Source organism: Anser brachyrhynchus (genome assembly GCF_964034855.1).
Source record: "Anser brachyrhynchus genome assembly, chromosome: 20".
NCBI lineage: Eukaryota > Metazoa > Chordata > Aves > Anseriformes > Anatidae > Anser > Anser brachyrhynchus.
In genome coordinates, this window is record NC_137713.1 from 10,552,072 (window position 1) to 10,566,971 (window position 14,900).

The 14,900-nt window shown below is 41.6% G+C and overlaps 1 protein-coding gene across 5 annotated transcripts in view; it reads left to right on the forward strand.

The window, feature by feature from the left end:
- The window catches only part of AUTS2 (activator of transcription and developmental regulator AUTS2), a 761,884-nt gene that overhangs the window by 523,978 nt on the left and 223,006 nt on the right, over window positions 1-14,900 (forward strand). For all 5 annotated transcript variants that reach the window (XM_080562699.1, XM_080562702.1, XM_080562701.1 and 2 more), the window contains exon 5: window positions 375-404. In XM_080562699.1, coding sequence (XP_080418825.1) covers window positions 375-404 — 30 coding nt within the window. The remainder of the gene's footprint in view (window positions 1-374; window positions 405-14,900) is intronic.

Here is a 14,900-nt window from a genome sequence, read left to right on the forward strand (position 1 = left end):
AATATCATTCTTCAAAAGAAAACAAACTGCCCTCTAATACTGTTTTTCTTCTTCCCTGATCCAGGTGTAGAGACTAAGTGTGTTCATGCACCATCAACTCCCATGCATGTGAATTAAAGTAATGTAGGGCATTGCAAATGGCTTTTGTTGTTTTCAGTGCATTTTTTTTCATAATTCAAACATGGAAATGATGGTCTTCAACAACAGTGTGGAGAAAAATTTCCTCCTGTACGGTAACTGAGTTATTTCCTATAGGTACTGGATGCAACACCACGGGTCTTGAGTGTTTCAGCCATCTTGTTTATAATAATCTTTCATTTTTTTGCCATAGCAAATTTTTCTTACCTGTTCTTTTTTTCCTTTTTGTGTTTCAGTGTGACAGCGACAGTGATCAAGAAGAAAAGGTAGGAAAGGGAATCTGTATGGGAGCAAGAATCTTTTGTTGGATTCAGTTATTCTTATTATTTTGTTATTTATTCAAAGTTTCTTTTTGGATTGATCCAAATCAACTCTATACAAAGCAACACCTTTGTTCCCTTTAATTTGATTTTGGAATAGACCTCCAAGGAAAGAGTATTCTGATGAATATTTTGGAGGTTACACAATTCATCGTCAGGCATATTGATGCCATGGTTTGTGTGGGTTGTTTATGAACACCAGTCTGACTGCCGACCCTTTCTAAGGCTACATTTTCCCTTGGGAAGTTCTAACAGTTTAATAACGTGACTGAATATGTTTGTAACCTTCACATTTGCACTTTTCATCAGTTATTTAACCACATGCTTGCCTGTTTTGCTTCTCTGTAGTCAAGGGTCTTAAAGCTCAAATTGAAGTGCTAAGGTCAACATGCATATAAATATATAATTATATATATACATATATTTAGAAACAACGTTTGGAAACTGCGCATTACATCAAGTGACACAACATGCTGATAGTTATCACAATAACTGGGTTTCTAAGCAGAAAATTGAAAAAAAGTTATGCTGAAAAAGAACCAGGCACTGCTCTCTAACACTTTTTTTTTGGAAGGCTACTAGTAATGAAGAAATAGTGTTCACACTGATGCATTTTTGAGTCTTATTTCTTACACTGTAAACAGACTAACATCTACCTTTCTTCTTTGGCAAAAATGAAATAATCATTGCAGAAAAACTGGTATAATTTCATTATTTCCAGGTTGGATTTTGTGATTTTCATTTGTATGTTGAGCCTTAAGGGATGTTTTGACAATATAATCACTTTTTCCTCCTTTTTCACTGGGTAAATTGGGGGATAGAAGTTGGGGAGGGTAGAGTAATGTCAAAAACTATCATTTGTATACTGTCTTTGAATTGTTTAGAGTTTCATGAGTGGTTCTGTTAGCTAGCTTCAAGTGAAGCCAAGAAGAAGAGAGATGACCATTTTGGCGTGTGGCTAATACAACAGAAAAGAACAAATACGGTGTAGAATCTACATGGAAACAATGAACACAGAAATCAGCTTTCATGTTTTAATCAGATCTGTACAGGATTTATGTAGGAAAAAGCCCAGGAAATTCTCAAACTATTCTGTATACAATTGCCAAAGCTTTGCCCTTCAGCTTTCAGTAATTTCCCAAGTAGAGATTTTTTTCCTTGTGTTTCTTAATAATTTGCTAACTGTGTTAAAGAACCACTGTTTACTTTGAACTGCAGTGATTTCCCTTTCATAAGGGAACTAATCACTGGAGTTAATCAGTGTGACAACAGAAAGGGGAGGTTTTGTTGGGTTTTTGTACAGAATATTAACCTGCACTTTTAGGTATGAATTTTTAATGCATTACCGTTACATTGCATCCTGTGAAGTGATTATTCATTTTCAGGATGTTCCTTATGCAGTAGAAGATGATAAACTGAATCTCAGCTGCTGTGTTTATGGTACCCAGAACTAGAAGTGTAATTTCCTGCCACTGCTGCATTCACAGAGCCAACCTCTGCCAGTTTCACAATATTTTTCTCTTACAGCGCGCCCATATAAAAAGGCAAATCAGCAGCTTTGGGGATGGCGGTGGTGTGCAGGTTGAGGGTTGTGTCTGCAAGGCAATACAAGAGATACTCAAGACCATACCTCACGCAGAATATCCCCGTACTTGTGTGGGCAGGATTTGAAATCCAGACGTGCATTTCATCTCTGTGATCTATATTTTTGTCTTCCCCCCTAATGAAACGAGATTAAGTGCAGATCCAAATATCCCTGATAATTTAGTGCTTTTCAAATCCCAGCACCAGATCCAGCTTTGAGTTTTATAGCCCAGGCCCAATTCTAAAAGACGACTGCTAACCCCGGTGCATGTACGCAGCCTGTGCTGGCAGCCCAGGCAGAGATCTAAAGGCCTTGTTCTGCTGTTAATTTGAATTCAGCATATGTAGCTTGTTATAAAATGCGAGACATCATCATTTGAGCAGGTCAAGCATATTCAGATGAAGACAAATGGTGCTTATTTGATTTTCTTAAAATCAGGAAATGAAAAAAGTGCTCTCTGGAGAAATCATGTTCTGCCTGACTTAGATGATAGACCAAGGCATGTACCCCAGATAAGAACAGGCGCTCGTCTTGCGGTTTTTATCTCTGAAGGACGGTCGGGACTGTCAGCTCGCTGACATGTGCATTATCCATGTCATTTTAAACAAAGTGACCTGTAGAAAAGTGCACTCTGCCGTGACATGATAATGGGCTGTTGGATGACAGGTAAAGTACACACTATAAAGGAGGCTGTGCGTTATTCCTTTGTTTAACTGACAAGTAGAAACTTCTTTTCTTCAGACAGGCAGGATCTTTTAGATCTCTTTCAATAGAACCCGGAAGATTTTGAATCCCTGCTTTAGATAAAATAATATTTTTAGGACCAAAAATTCCTATGAGCACAATGCACTGGGAGAAGTGAGGGTTCCAAACTTCTGTGCGAGAGGTCGATCGTTTCTTAAATAGTGCTCAGCATCTGCAGTTCTCATCAATAAGTGCAGGAGCTGAGGATACTCAGCAGGATTAGAAGTTTTAAGATCCATGACCCAAATGTCTTAGATCATTATGAGGGTATCGGTCTCCAACTATGGAGCTGTTCCAGTAGCAAATTGTCAGATTGCTCTACCTTGGTCCTAGGTCAATGTATTCTGAGTATTGTGGAGTCACTTTCCTCCTTGCAGAATCCTCTTTCCCTGAAATTAGGGGAGCTACTTTCCTTTAGGACCATCTCTTGCAGACTTCAACATACTGTGGTATATGGAATATACGGTGTGTTGCTGCAGATGAACTTGGTACACACTTTTCAGAAATATGGAAAGGAAATAATTTTGCCTTCTTTCAGATTTCTGAGGACAAACCCACACTGATCCTTCAGTGCGCCTACGAGAGGCAGAGGTAACATACCACAGGGTGTAGGAAAAACTGTAAATATTTCTACTAGAATTAATAAATCCTGTAAACCAGAAAGATAGGCTAGTGTTTTTGAATAAAGTAAAGGCAGATCAGTATGATGAGAGGTGTGTGACAGGTGGAGGTGGCTTGGAGACACCCCAGTTCAAGCACGACTAGATGGGCCACGGTGAAGCAGGAGAGTCCATGAAGGAGCGGGACCTGGGAAGCTGGGGAGCAGATGAATAGTGAGTGGTGACAGAGGAGGAAAAGCAATGTCTCTTAGGCTGTTAGTATGCTTTTTTTCACCACTTGAATATGTATCTATCCGGCTGTGTAAATCATTGTTGATATCTGATCTCTATTAGGTGGTGGCTGTGCCTCCGATCCATCTTCCCTAGCCTTTAATTGGGAGCCGACAGACAGAGTCACTTGCTGTCTGCGTCTGCCCTCAAATGAGACATTTCTCCAGAGGTTTCTCTGGAAGAAGAAATAAGGATATTTAATTGAAAAATGATGCAGCCCCTGCTTAGCAGAACTGTAGCTAAGGCTGTGTCAGCATCTCAATTTTAAATGACATGTTTGGGGTGGATAATTTATCTATTTATATAGATTCATGCTCCTTCATTCCAATTTGGCACACAGTACTGGACGGGAGCATTCAGAAGTATGCATTCTGCTCTCCTGTTGCTAAAAATCCTGAGGAGGTAGCGAGTACATCTGTGGAGGGAGAGTATATTTGGAGGACTGGCATCAGAATGTAAAGCACTAATACTTAGGGAGATGTCATTTTCCATCCTGGGATCCTTTCAGCAAATGCCGCTGGGATTTCTTACTGAATCTGAAAAACAGTATGGATCCCAGGGGAGCTCAGATTTTCTCCATTAAGAAGTCTGTCAGTCTTACTCTTTGAGCAGGTCTCCAGAGCTGATAATCTAAAATTAGGGCAAGCTATTGCACAGCTGACAAATTCAAGTGCAACTGTATTATCTTCTGATTTCTAGAGACAATCTTAAGAAATTATACCAGTCGTAATTAATGCAATATTAAAAACATTACTGCGAATATGTAGTCTGTTTTCTGGAAGTGAAAGGAGGACTTGGTCTAAAATGCCATACAAACAGCTTTGATAAGGAAGTCGAGTGCTAAAGATGAGTTACTGAGTAAGGTCCTTTTTTATTCACCATCTCTACCATTTTCTCTCACCACTCCATTTAATTAGTCTGATTTTAAAATTAAGGCTCAATCTGAGGCACTTTAGTGATTTTCTCTTCATAGGAAAATATTTCATTGATCGCTGGGAACTGCTTTGCAGTGTACTCAGAGTTGTTACTTATGCTTGATTCAAGAGGAAAAAAAGGCCAGCTTCTTGCTTGAATTTTATCCAGCTTCGATAGGATGTGCAACTTAAAAATTGCTCCAGTTGATGACTTAATTCCATGTATATCTTAGTGGTACCCAATCAGTTCTCCCTTGATGATGTTCCTGAATGCCGTTAAAATGCTTTCTTCACTGCTACAGCCCAGGCACCACCGAGGGCACCTGCTGAAATGGCCTTTGTTCGGGGTGGACTTTGCCTAGGATGCTAAGGGACGAAAGAGGTTGGTTAAACTTGTGGCTAAATGTGCAAAACATTCAGGTATGGTCGTAGGGAAAGAATAACAATGCCTACCCCAGCTGGGTAGGGGATTCGGGCTGGGTGGGTGCTGTGCTTCCTCGAGAAGCCTGTGCTGGTGGGAGCAGGCTGCGGGTAAGACTTGGTTGTTTTTCTCTCGAGTGCTACTGAAAGCACCACGCGAGGGATGAGCAAGTCATCGGAAGAACGATATTTTCTTGCATCGGAATTATTTCTAATGATAATGCTAATACATTTGATTGCATATAAAACAGCTGCAAAGCTAAGGTTATGGCATGGAAAATATCATAAATCACTCTGGTATGTTGAGATAAAGAGACTGTTCTTTGTGTATATCTCTGTACACACAGAAGCATACACACGCACACCCTGTGTGTTTCTGAAGAGGTAAGGGACCATTGTTTTGTGCGTAGGCTTTAGAGAGAGTTTTTGGAGCAGTGTTTAGGCAGATGCGTGTTGCCCAGTTTAATACATAAATGGGATTTCAGTGGTTGGTGGTCAAATACCCACACATACTTGTCTTTATGTGTTTGTGTGTGTGTAGTTTGCTTTCCAGTGTGCTTCTGGCTAAGTTTGAAAAACACGTATTTTTTTATCCCAGCTTTACGAACTCACCTGGTTTAGGTAATTATAAGCAGTCTGATATATTTATTATGAGAGGAACTTGGGCTGGGCTTACTGAAGGCCATACCCTTCAGCCCGTTGAACAAAGACACAGGTGGGTGCTGACAAACTTGGCAGAAAAGCCGTTTCCTCCCTGCCCTCCACTCTGAGTGTCCTGCTTGGCTGCGTCCTGCCGGCCCAGCAGAGCATCGCTTCCCGCTGTGCTGCCCGCCGCATCCCCTCCCAAACATGCACAGGGCACAGCAAATCTTTCTGTCTTCCAAAAAAGAACCCAAAGCAACCCCACCGTAAACTACGCTCAAAAACGTAAGACCAAGGTAAATAGCACAGGGCTGCCTTCTGTAAGTTCTGTTGCTGGAAATAGAAGCTCTATCACAAGTGGATTACATAGTAATGAAATTGCTTTTTCGCTTGAATATTACACCCATTTACATGCATAAATGGGTGTAATTCACTCTCATGTGGGCAGTTCCTTCAGCATGGAATTTGTTTAATAGGATTCTTGGAAACAAAACTGTGTCAGGGATTTTTTTTTCCTCTTGCTCCCAGGGAAGGAGAAGTTTGGGTAGCCTCTCAAAAAGAAGTATCCACCAGGATGGGACCGGAGCTCTGGCAGATTGGTAGCTGGCAACCAGCTCCATTTCTTGTGACTATATGTGGCATCTGACCTCTTCTTACTGTCTGTAAACTCAGCCAAGGATTTTTTTTAGTTTGCTTTTTTAGTTTACTGCTGGAGTAAAAATAATAAATAATAATTGTCCTGCTCTGGAAAACTCTGGTCATAGAGGGAGCTCTCAGCATTTATTGCGCTATCGAAAGAAGGGCATATCATCAGAGTTCATTTCCTCATCCCTTTCTTTACACTCTTCAATTCTAGATGCAGCGTTTGATAACTGGGTTGGTTTCTAGAGGAAAATCTCAAAATGTGAAGTGTGTCATCTCCAGTCTAGCAAGAGAGCCTGAGAAGTATGTGCAGGATACATAGCAGGTAGCAGGAGATGTTCCAGGGCTTCAGGCAGGTGGGACCCCCCCGAGCAGTCCCCCTTGGGGGCAGGAGAGGTTTTGTGGGGACGATTCCAGCTGGGCACAGGGGCTGAGCAGTCACCCTGCCATTCAGTCCTCTCGCACCAAGCACCGGCATGCTGCTCCTGAAAGGGTCAAAGGATTATTTACGAAAACAAGAGAGAGCTGAATACTTGGAAAAGCTCCTCGGATGGTGGGTACCAACATGTTTAGCAAACAAGGCTCCGTGGGGAAACGGTGGCTGAGAACCCAATTCTAAGCAATTACTTCAGGTCATGGGATACTGATATCTTACTGTTTGCCGTGTATTTATTTTGGCTAAGGATAGGATTAGAGAAATAGTTTCTCAGTATTATTCTTATAACAGTTTCTGCAAAGCCAGGATGTTTCCCATCAGTGAGATTTATACTGCATATTTGCACAGGTGTTGTCTTTTTAGCTCTGGAAAAAGCAGCACCTTAAACTTGCCCCGAGGGTGAAAGATCACCCAGACTTTATATGCTAGCAATGCTCAGGCAATCATGAAGTATTTCTTACTGTTTAAGGCCCATTAGGAGAAAAGATAAGGATCCTTTTTATTCATTTGATGTGCCACATAGAGGGTCCCTACAGCTAGAGTGGTAATAAAACCGGAGCCAAGCATGTTCGTTGTAAAAGATTATGCGCTTGCCGCTAAGGGGAGCGAACACGTTGTTTACAGGCGTGGGTACGTGCTCCCTGGGCTGGCTGTGCCACCGCGCCTTCAGCCCGTGATTTGTCCTGTCCTTTATCATCTCTGTCACTCGGCAGCATGTTGTCATAGGTAACGTATCACTCCCCCTACCCTCTCCCCCTTCCTCGGCCGGCTCCCCCCTCTCCCCCCTTTTTTTTTTGTACCCATTTCGTGTAGAAAATTTGTATTTACTTTGGGAGTGTAATTTGTTCCTCATGGATAATGTGACCCTTAGCGGAGCTGGATCATGGGTTAGTTGAAGTGATATTTTCCGCTAATGGTAGTCGTACATCATTGCTGTCAGCTCGGGTTAGGAGGCAAGCACATTACAGCTCCATTTTACCTCTGCAGGCATCTGGGATTATTTGCCATAACTGAGTATGACATGACCGCACTACAGAGTGCATTAAAATTTTACTAGCTTCTCAGGCAAGTTCCTTGGCTCCAGCCTGCCTTCAGGCAGGAGTAATGATGGATACCTCTAAGGTCCTGACTTCCTGCACCAAGGATACTCAATGTCAACGGCCCAAACAGGTTTTGCTCTCCCAAGGGCGTTAGACCATCTTCTGGCAGCTGAGTAAACAATCAAGAGCCGAACCCCAGGGAGGCTGGCACAGATGCCCCCGAACGCTCCTCCGAGGCTGTGTGCTGCTTGCAGAGTTTGGGCACTGTCACATGCCTGTCTTAGAGCATTGCTCTCAAGCCTCAGGTTTGAAAAAATAGCATTTGCAAGCTGGCTTAGGTAGATAAAAATAAAATCATTGTTTGAAAATGAAAGTTGCAAAAGTATTGAGGAATGTGGAGTGAGATACGTGTATGAAAGGTGTGTGTGTGTAACAGGCAGGTAACGTGGCACATAACCAGTGTGTAATATGCAAATACACCAGAAGCTGAAGTTATATTTGTACATTCATATTGCACTGCATTTTATGCTTAAAGAGTATATATGGTGTGCCAGTACATATATACAACTGTACCAGCACGTGTATTCATTATTTTAAACTTTTGTTATTTTTATACAGGCAAATACTGTTCTCATATAGGATCACAGAGTACCAACTATGGCATATATACACGTGTATTATTTTGCAGAATGTTTTTACATATACACATGCATACTATTGAAATAATAGCCATTATTTTCCTTGAACATACCTGTTTATATAGATGTACGTTATTTGCAACATGTCTATATATTTTTTGACATTCAAAATTAGAGGTATAGCTATACAGAAAAATGTGAGTTTAGAAAACTTAGGAGTGAGATTAAATTGAAGGTAGTAGTATTTTTAAATGTTTATTGAAAAAGCATAATACATACCCCAAGGTAAATTTATTGCAGCCTCCTAGTGGCTTTGTAAATATCTACAATACATGTATGTGCTGCCCACAAGCTCTCCTCCCCACAGCAGCACTAATATCCATTATTCTTTCAGCCAAAAGGTACATAATTACGCAGAGCATTTCTGTAAGGTAGGCAGGTGGTGTGCGTTTGAAATCCTAGAAGTTGGTCTCTTCTGTCCTCTTCTTACTTCGTGTGACTTGGCAGATAGAAGAAGAATTAGGAAGGGTGGTTTTACTTGTTTATCTTTGTTGTTTTGTCTTTTGAAGTGTTTAATCGCCTGCATATTCATGGGGAGGTGAGATAGAGTGGTAGGGCTGATCAACTCGTGCTCAGTATAACCTGGAGGTTGTCTGCGTTCAGACTGTCCCTGAATGCCCATCATTCCATAAGTCATGCCACGTTGGGTGTGCTCTGCTTTTCCTGTTGTTTGATTTGGGCAGAGTTTGGGGACGCGCTACTGATTTAGACAACTTGATATTTTGTTTTGGTGCAATGCATTCCTGGCAATAAATCTTTCTGTCTTTATTGCAGAACTTAGATCCAAACTTTACTGGGCCCAGGAGTTTTATCTGTGTATAGATGCTAGGATTTGATTCTCTGTGGGGGAGGAGAGAGGAAGAAGAGATTAAAGATTAAAGCTGATGATGTGCTCTGCGCTCTACAAGAAACAGCAGAGATGATTTCAGACATCTCTAAGGATAAGATGCAAATTCCTAAAGCCTTCTCAGCAGCTTAGATCACAATAAGAAAGGCATTCCAACTGATACATATTTTTGTGTGTTCATATTTTAGTGTTACATCTCTTTTTATATGTAACAAAACTTTTATCAAAGTAGTTCTGTGAAGGCTCTTAGAGTAAGTGGGAATGCCAGGCAAGATTTCATTTTCAGGGTGCCACTGATACAGAAGTAAAATCACTGAATGGGTTTCTGATCTTGCATGTAACTATTTCAAGTCAGTGAAGAAATAAGTGAATATAAGTTCACACACTCACACACACGCTCACTGAAATGCAACCTTTGGGAAATAGTTATCTTGGGTGGAGTGGATTTTCAATTTAATTTAGATTGTTTCAACTGAGATGCTTTCTTGAGGTATGTCTTCAATTTTGCACGAGTGTCTGTAAGCCTTCCACACAAAAAAAAAATTAGAATAGATATCGTGAAAGGAATTCCATGTGTGGAACATGCTGGCACATTCCTCATGTCAGTCTACCGATATAGAGATATTTGTTCATTAGATGTATGCTTTATATGTGTATTTGGGAGCAGGTATTAATGAGCATGCACTCAGTATGTGTGTACAGAGACAGACAGAAACTCAATCTGTGGATCTTGGAGTTTGTCCGTGTCCAAACGTATCTAGGTTATAAAAAGTGTTCCTTCAAGGACTGTGCAGTATATGTTATTCAAGTATTATATTCATATACACTTTATGCTCTTGAATAACATCTGTTTTTCATAACAAAACAGATTTTATAATCATGTATGAAGCATGCTCCCCATTCCTGAATGTCGTTCTCATATTTCCCTGAAAAGAAAAAAAAAGAAGTCTTAGGCTTGAGAACTGAGAAGGTGAAACATTTCTTTGGAGATTTATTTAGAAAGAAAAGAAAAAAAAAGATATAGAAGTTATGATAATTATTCCATGTTTTTAAGAGTCTTGGAGGCCACAACACATGTAACCATCTCAGGTTTCTCACAAACATATCCAAGGACAGGCTGAAAACAAGGAGACAGGAAATGAAATGCATGCAGCAATGAATTGAGAAGGATTCCAGCAAGTACCGCTTCGGTTTTCTGCATATTTCTCTCCATCTGGCTCAGCACTAATAAGGCTATTGTGGACTTGGAAGTGGTAAAGGACAGCTACTGTATATCTCAGGCTTCAGAAGTTCCCCAGACAGGGGAGAAGTTAAAGATGGTAACACGTGGTTTGAGTTAGGGCTGGGCCTGCAGGTACCAGCAACGTGAGGGAGAGTCTTCCTGAGCCTTCATCTCGCTCTTCATCCAGTGCAGGTTTTGCATCATCTCCTCCTCCCTGTTCCCTTGCACTACTCACAGACAGCACGTTCTCTGAACGTCTCTTCACCTGAGCTTCGTTATGTCATCCACAAATGAGGTCCTGCTTTATTTATTGGAAGGATACTGTCCGTTATTTTGGAGGATAAGCCACCAGGCTATGGTGAAGATAACCTTAGGTTATCTACTTCACACAGCAGTGCCTTGAGAGTCAAGTAGCTGTTATAAGACATGCAGATGTGCAAGCAATGAGTATGTTGTAAATATACAGCATATATGGTAACAGACCATTTTACATATTACTCATACATGGTAACAGACCACTTCCCCTTAGCTGGTGTGTTGGTGTGTAACTCCACTGAGGTGTTGTAAGCACCTCTGAAAATAGGAAAGATGTCAAAAACATGTTTAGCTTTTAACTGACCAGGCTCTCCCAGGCTCCCAAAATCTGCACGCTGTGAGCTGCTGGTCTCCGCACTGAGATCCATGGTGGGTGGTGAGAAATGTGTAAGAAAAGGCTTAAGGTGAACTTGACGTGCTTTGCTTTGAAAACATGAGTCAAATTGTGTGCATCGACACTTGCAAGCCCTTCTCTGAATTCTTGAAAGTCTCGATTCACTTCTAGGTGTTATTAAGATGCCTGCTTTGTAATTTTCATCTAGTAGGAGGCACCAAGATGACCTTTGTGTCTTCAAAAATTGCCTGGGCTTTCTAATTTGTGCTGGTATGTCCTTTTAAAATGCACCACTGAATTTCTGGGTTTTGCAGGCCATCTCAGCACTGCATTTAAGCTGACTCTGGACAGTCAGACAATATTAAACAAGGTTGTTCATTCATAACAAAAGCATCCTAATTGAGTTACATTATTGCATTAACTGTAGCAATCAGATTGAACCAAATCACTGAGCGATAATGTCATTTTCCAGGGTATCATTTGTAGAAACCAGTTGTGCTCTAAGATGCAATAACTTACTTAATCCTGTAGAGTTTATGGTGACTTATGTGTCGTATCAAATTCCTTACTTTCAGAGAAAACCAAGCGTTAATGCATGGCTGTGAAAGGGCACTGAGTGATGAGTTTATAGAGAAACATTTGGCAGATCCGAGACAAACTGAAGGCTGAGTGGTACTCCGTAATAACCTCAGATAAAGGGGCCATTCTAGGAACGGATAAGAGATACACCATTTTTAAATTGTTAACTTTTGGCAACACACTGGCGGTACTGTTTGTTTTAGGGGGTTGATAGATGGCTGCTTTATTGGCTGTGAGTTGCCCATTGAGTACAAATTCTCAGGCAGAGACTAGGGAAGACGATCGAGAAGTTAATTTCAGACTCTACGTGCCAAATGCTCACAAGTGACCTCATTTGGCAAACTTGGTTTCTGTCGGCATTTTTATGTGCACTGACACCAGGACGTTTGCTGGGGGGCTGTTGTTGATGCATTACAGTTCTTTGTTTTGCTTTGTGAAAACTGGACAACTGCAGGGAGGAGAGGGGAGAGGCCTGGTAGGTCAGAGCAGGGGAGTACAGTCTGGGACAGGACAGGGTCGGCTGCAGTCGGATGTCCCTGGGGAGGCACACACCCCTTCCACCACCAAAAACTGTTCAGCTCCCCCCAGTTTATCCATGTCTTCCGTCCCACGCCCTGCTTTGTTGCTGGCACGCACAAATCATTTAAATTCTCCGTAACTCAGTTTCTTTCCCTTGGACGTTCATATGACCTCCTTCCAGCAGCATGTGAGCGTGTGGCCCTCTTTATCCTTGTAATGATCTCTGCTACAAAATACTTTGTGTCTGCAGCCACCAAGGATGTCCATCACAGGGCGGGCACTCTTCTATTGCCTCAGCCTAGTGCCCCGCTGAGGCCATTTTGCTTTTGAGTTTACATATTGACAGCAACTAAGATGCTTGGCTAGTTTTCTGTAAAACACTTAAAGTTCCTTCTCTTCAAGGAGCTGAAGAGGTGGGAAGCATTGCCACCGCTGCCTGAATGGAGCCACTTCTCTTTGTTACGCTCCCAGGGCCACTTTGATTGATGGCGTCGGTGCACCACGAGAAGGCAGAGAGGCTGCAGGCGGAATCAGATCAGTGTCAGAGGGCACTGCAAGGATGTTAAGTCAGGGCTGTTGTTTGCAATATGGTAGAAATCCATAATATCTTGTACTCCCAGGAAAATACAAACATCCTGCAAGATCGATGTTCCTACTCGTCATATGCCATCAAAAATGCAATGAGAGAGAGGCTCCATCCTGACTTCACACAGTCGCTGCTGTGCTTTCGTTTCTCTTTCCCGGCCCAAGAATAACAACAGCTCTGAACTTGCTCATTACATGGCCTTTGTCAGGGGCTCTGCTTCAGTGTAAAGTTCAAGAGGAAAGACTTACTAGAACTGGAGCCTGAAATCCAAACGATGTTTTACTATTTCTGTATGTTGTTTCAGCAGCCCTCAGAAACCCCATCTGCATCAGACTCTTATTCACCTGTGCACACTACAGAGAGGGGGACAGAGAGAGAAACCCTCCTTTTGTCCAAAATCTTTTGAAGCAAATGAATGAAATTGTGTGAATTAGAGGGGAAGTCAAATACAAAGAAACAAAGTAAATCATTCATGTCAGTAGCAGATCTAGGAAATGAAGCTCTCCCTTCTCCCCAGCCTCCCATTTCAAGTAGTGCTCTGTTTTGTTATTTTTCTTAGTTTAGTAGCTCCTAACAGTGATTCGTGCATTGGTTATGATCCGAGGAACCATGGGTGCAGATGGTTTGTGGAGCATCACTGCCTTTGAGTGGCAATGTGACGGGTGGTGTAAAGGAGCATGGTGTTCCTCAGGATGTCCTGAAGACCAATACTGGCCCATTGTTCCAGAGATTTTAGGATCTTCTGATGCCACTTGCCACCATCACCAGCAAGTATTCTCAGAGTGGCAGCTGAGGAGTGCACTGTGCCAACTGTCAGGTTTGCTCTCAGTATCGCGTGGATGGCGGAACAGTATTCATTATCCTGGGCATGGAGCTGCCAGCTCTCACTAGGATCAGTGCCATTTAGGATTTATTCTATTAAAATCAGTATTGCTGTTTCACAGTTTGTGTGTGAGGGATGCCTGAATCTGCAATTCTCGGTCATGGTGTAGCCCAGTATGTGGTTCCTGGGGTTGTGGGGCGTGAAAGCAAGAGGTGACCACTTCTGCAGCGTGCATCTCTGGGTGTGTAGATGGTGTGACAACTGTGGTGCTTTCTGAGTGTCTTCCTGTGCATGACTTATATGTACAGGAACAAAATACTTATTTAAATTAGTGATTGTCTTTAAGTAATGTCATGATTTGTTTCTGCTAATGAGAAACTTGCCTCAAGGGCTTTCAGTTAGCTTCTTTAGCAAATCGCTACAAACTCCTTGCTACTTCCTTTGATAACATTAATCAGAATGAAGTTGTTGGCTAGAAATGCATATGCCATACGTAATTCAGTATAAGTTTTACTGTAATTTACCATTAATTAGTGCCCACTTACTCTTAATATGCTAAATGACACCAAGCACCCTGATTTCAGAAATCAATTGGAAATAGGAGTGACTACCTACAGACAATAGTAAAAAACACTTATAGTTGGTAAAATGGCAGAATTATCTTTTCAGAGATGGCAACAAAAACTTAGGACTAAGAATTTAACCAGAGGGACAGACCAGCTAATTTAAGGTCTGGTAGCTTCACCACTTTGAGAGGGACCCATGCTTCACATCAGCTTAGGATGGACTGCAGTGCTATAGGAGACACACTTCCGGGAGTACTTCTTTACATATAGGCATTATATATACTGTTTTCCTTTCTGGGTTTAAGGTTGGTGATCTTAGGTCATTTGAGTATGCCGTGGGGTGGATTGCAGTTTTAGAAGAGCAGAAAAGCTAATGCTTTGGGCTTCTGCAACAAATGGAAAGAGCAGAGTGAGTTCTTCATTCCATGAAAAGCAGGCTGAGGAGGCTTAACTGAGCAGTTTTTATGTTCTTTTCCAATAGAAAAGAAGGTCTGAAGTTGAAAATGCTCTTTACCCTGTTCTTTTTCATGGGGAAATGGTACATTTTTCTGAAAGTTCATTTTTATTCATAAGAGCACTTTCTGTATATATACATTCACTAAGATGTAGTCAAAGCTTCCCATAATGATATTGCTCAATA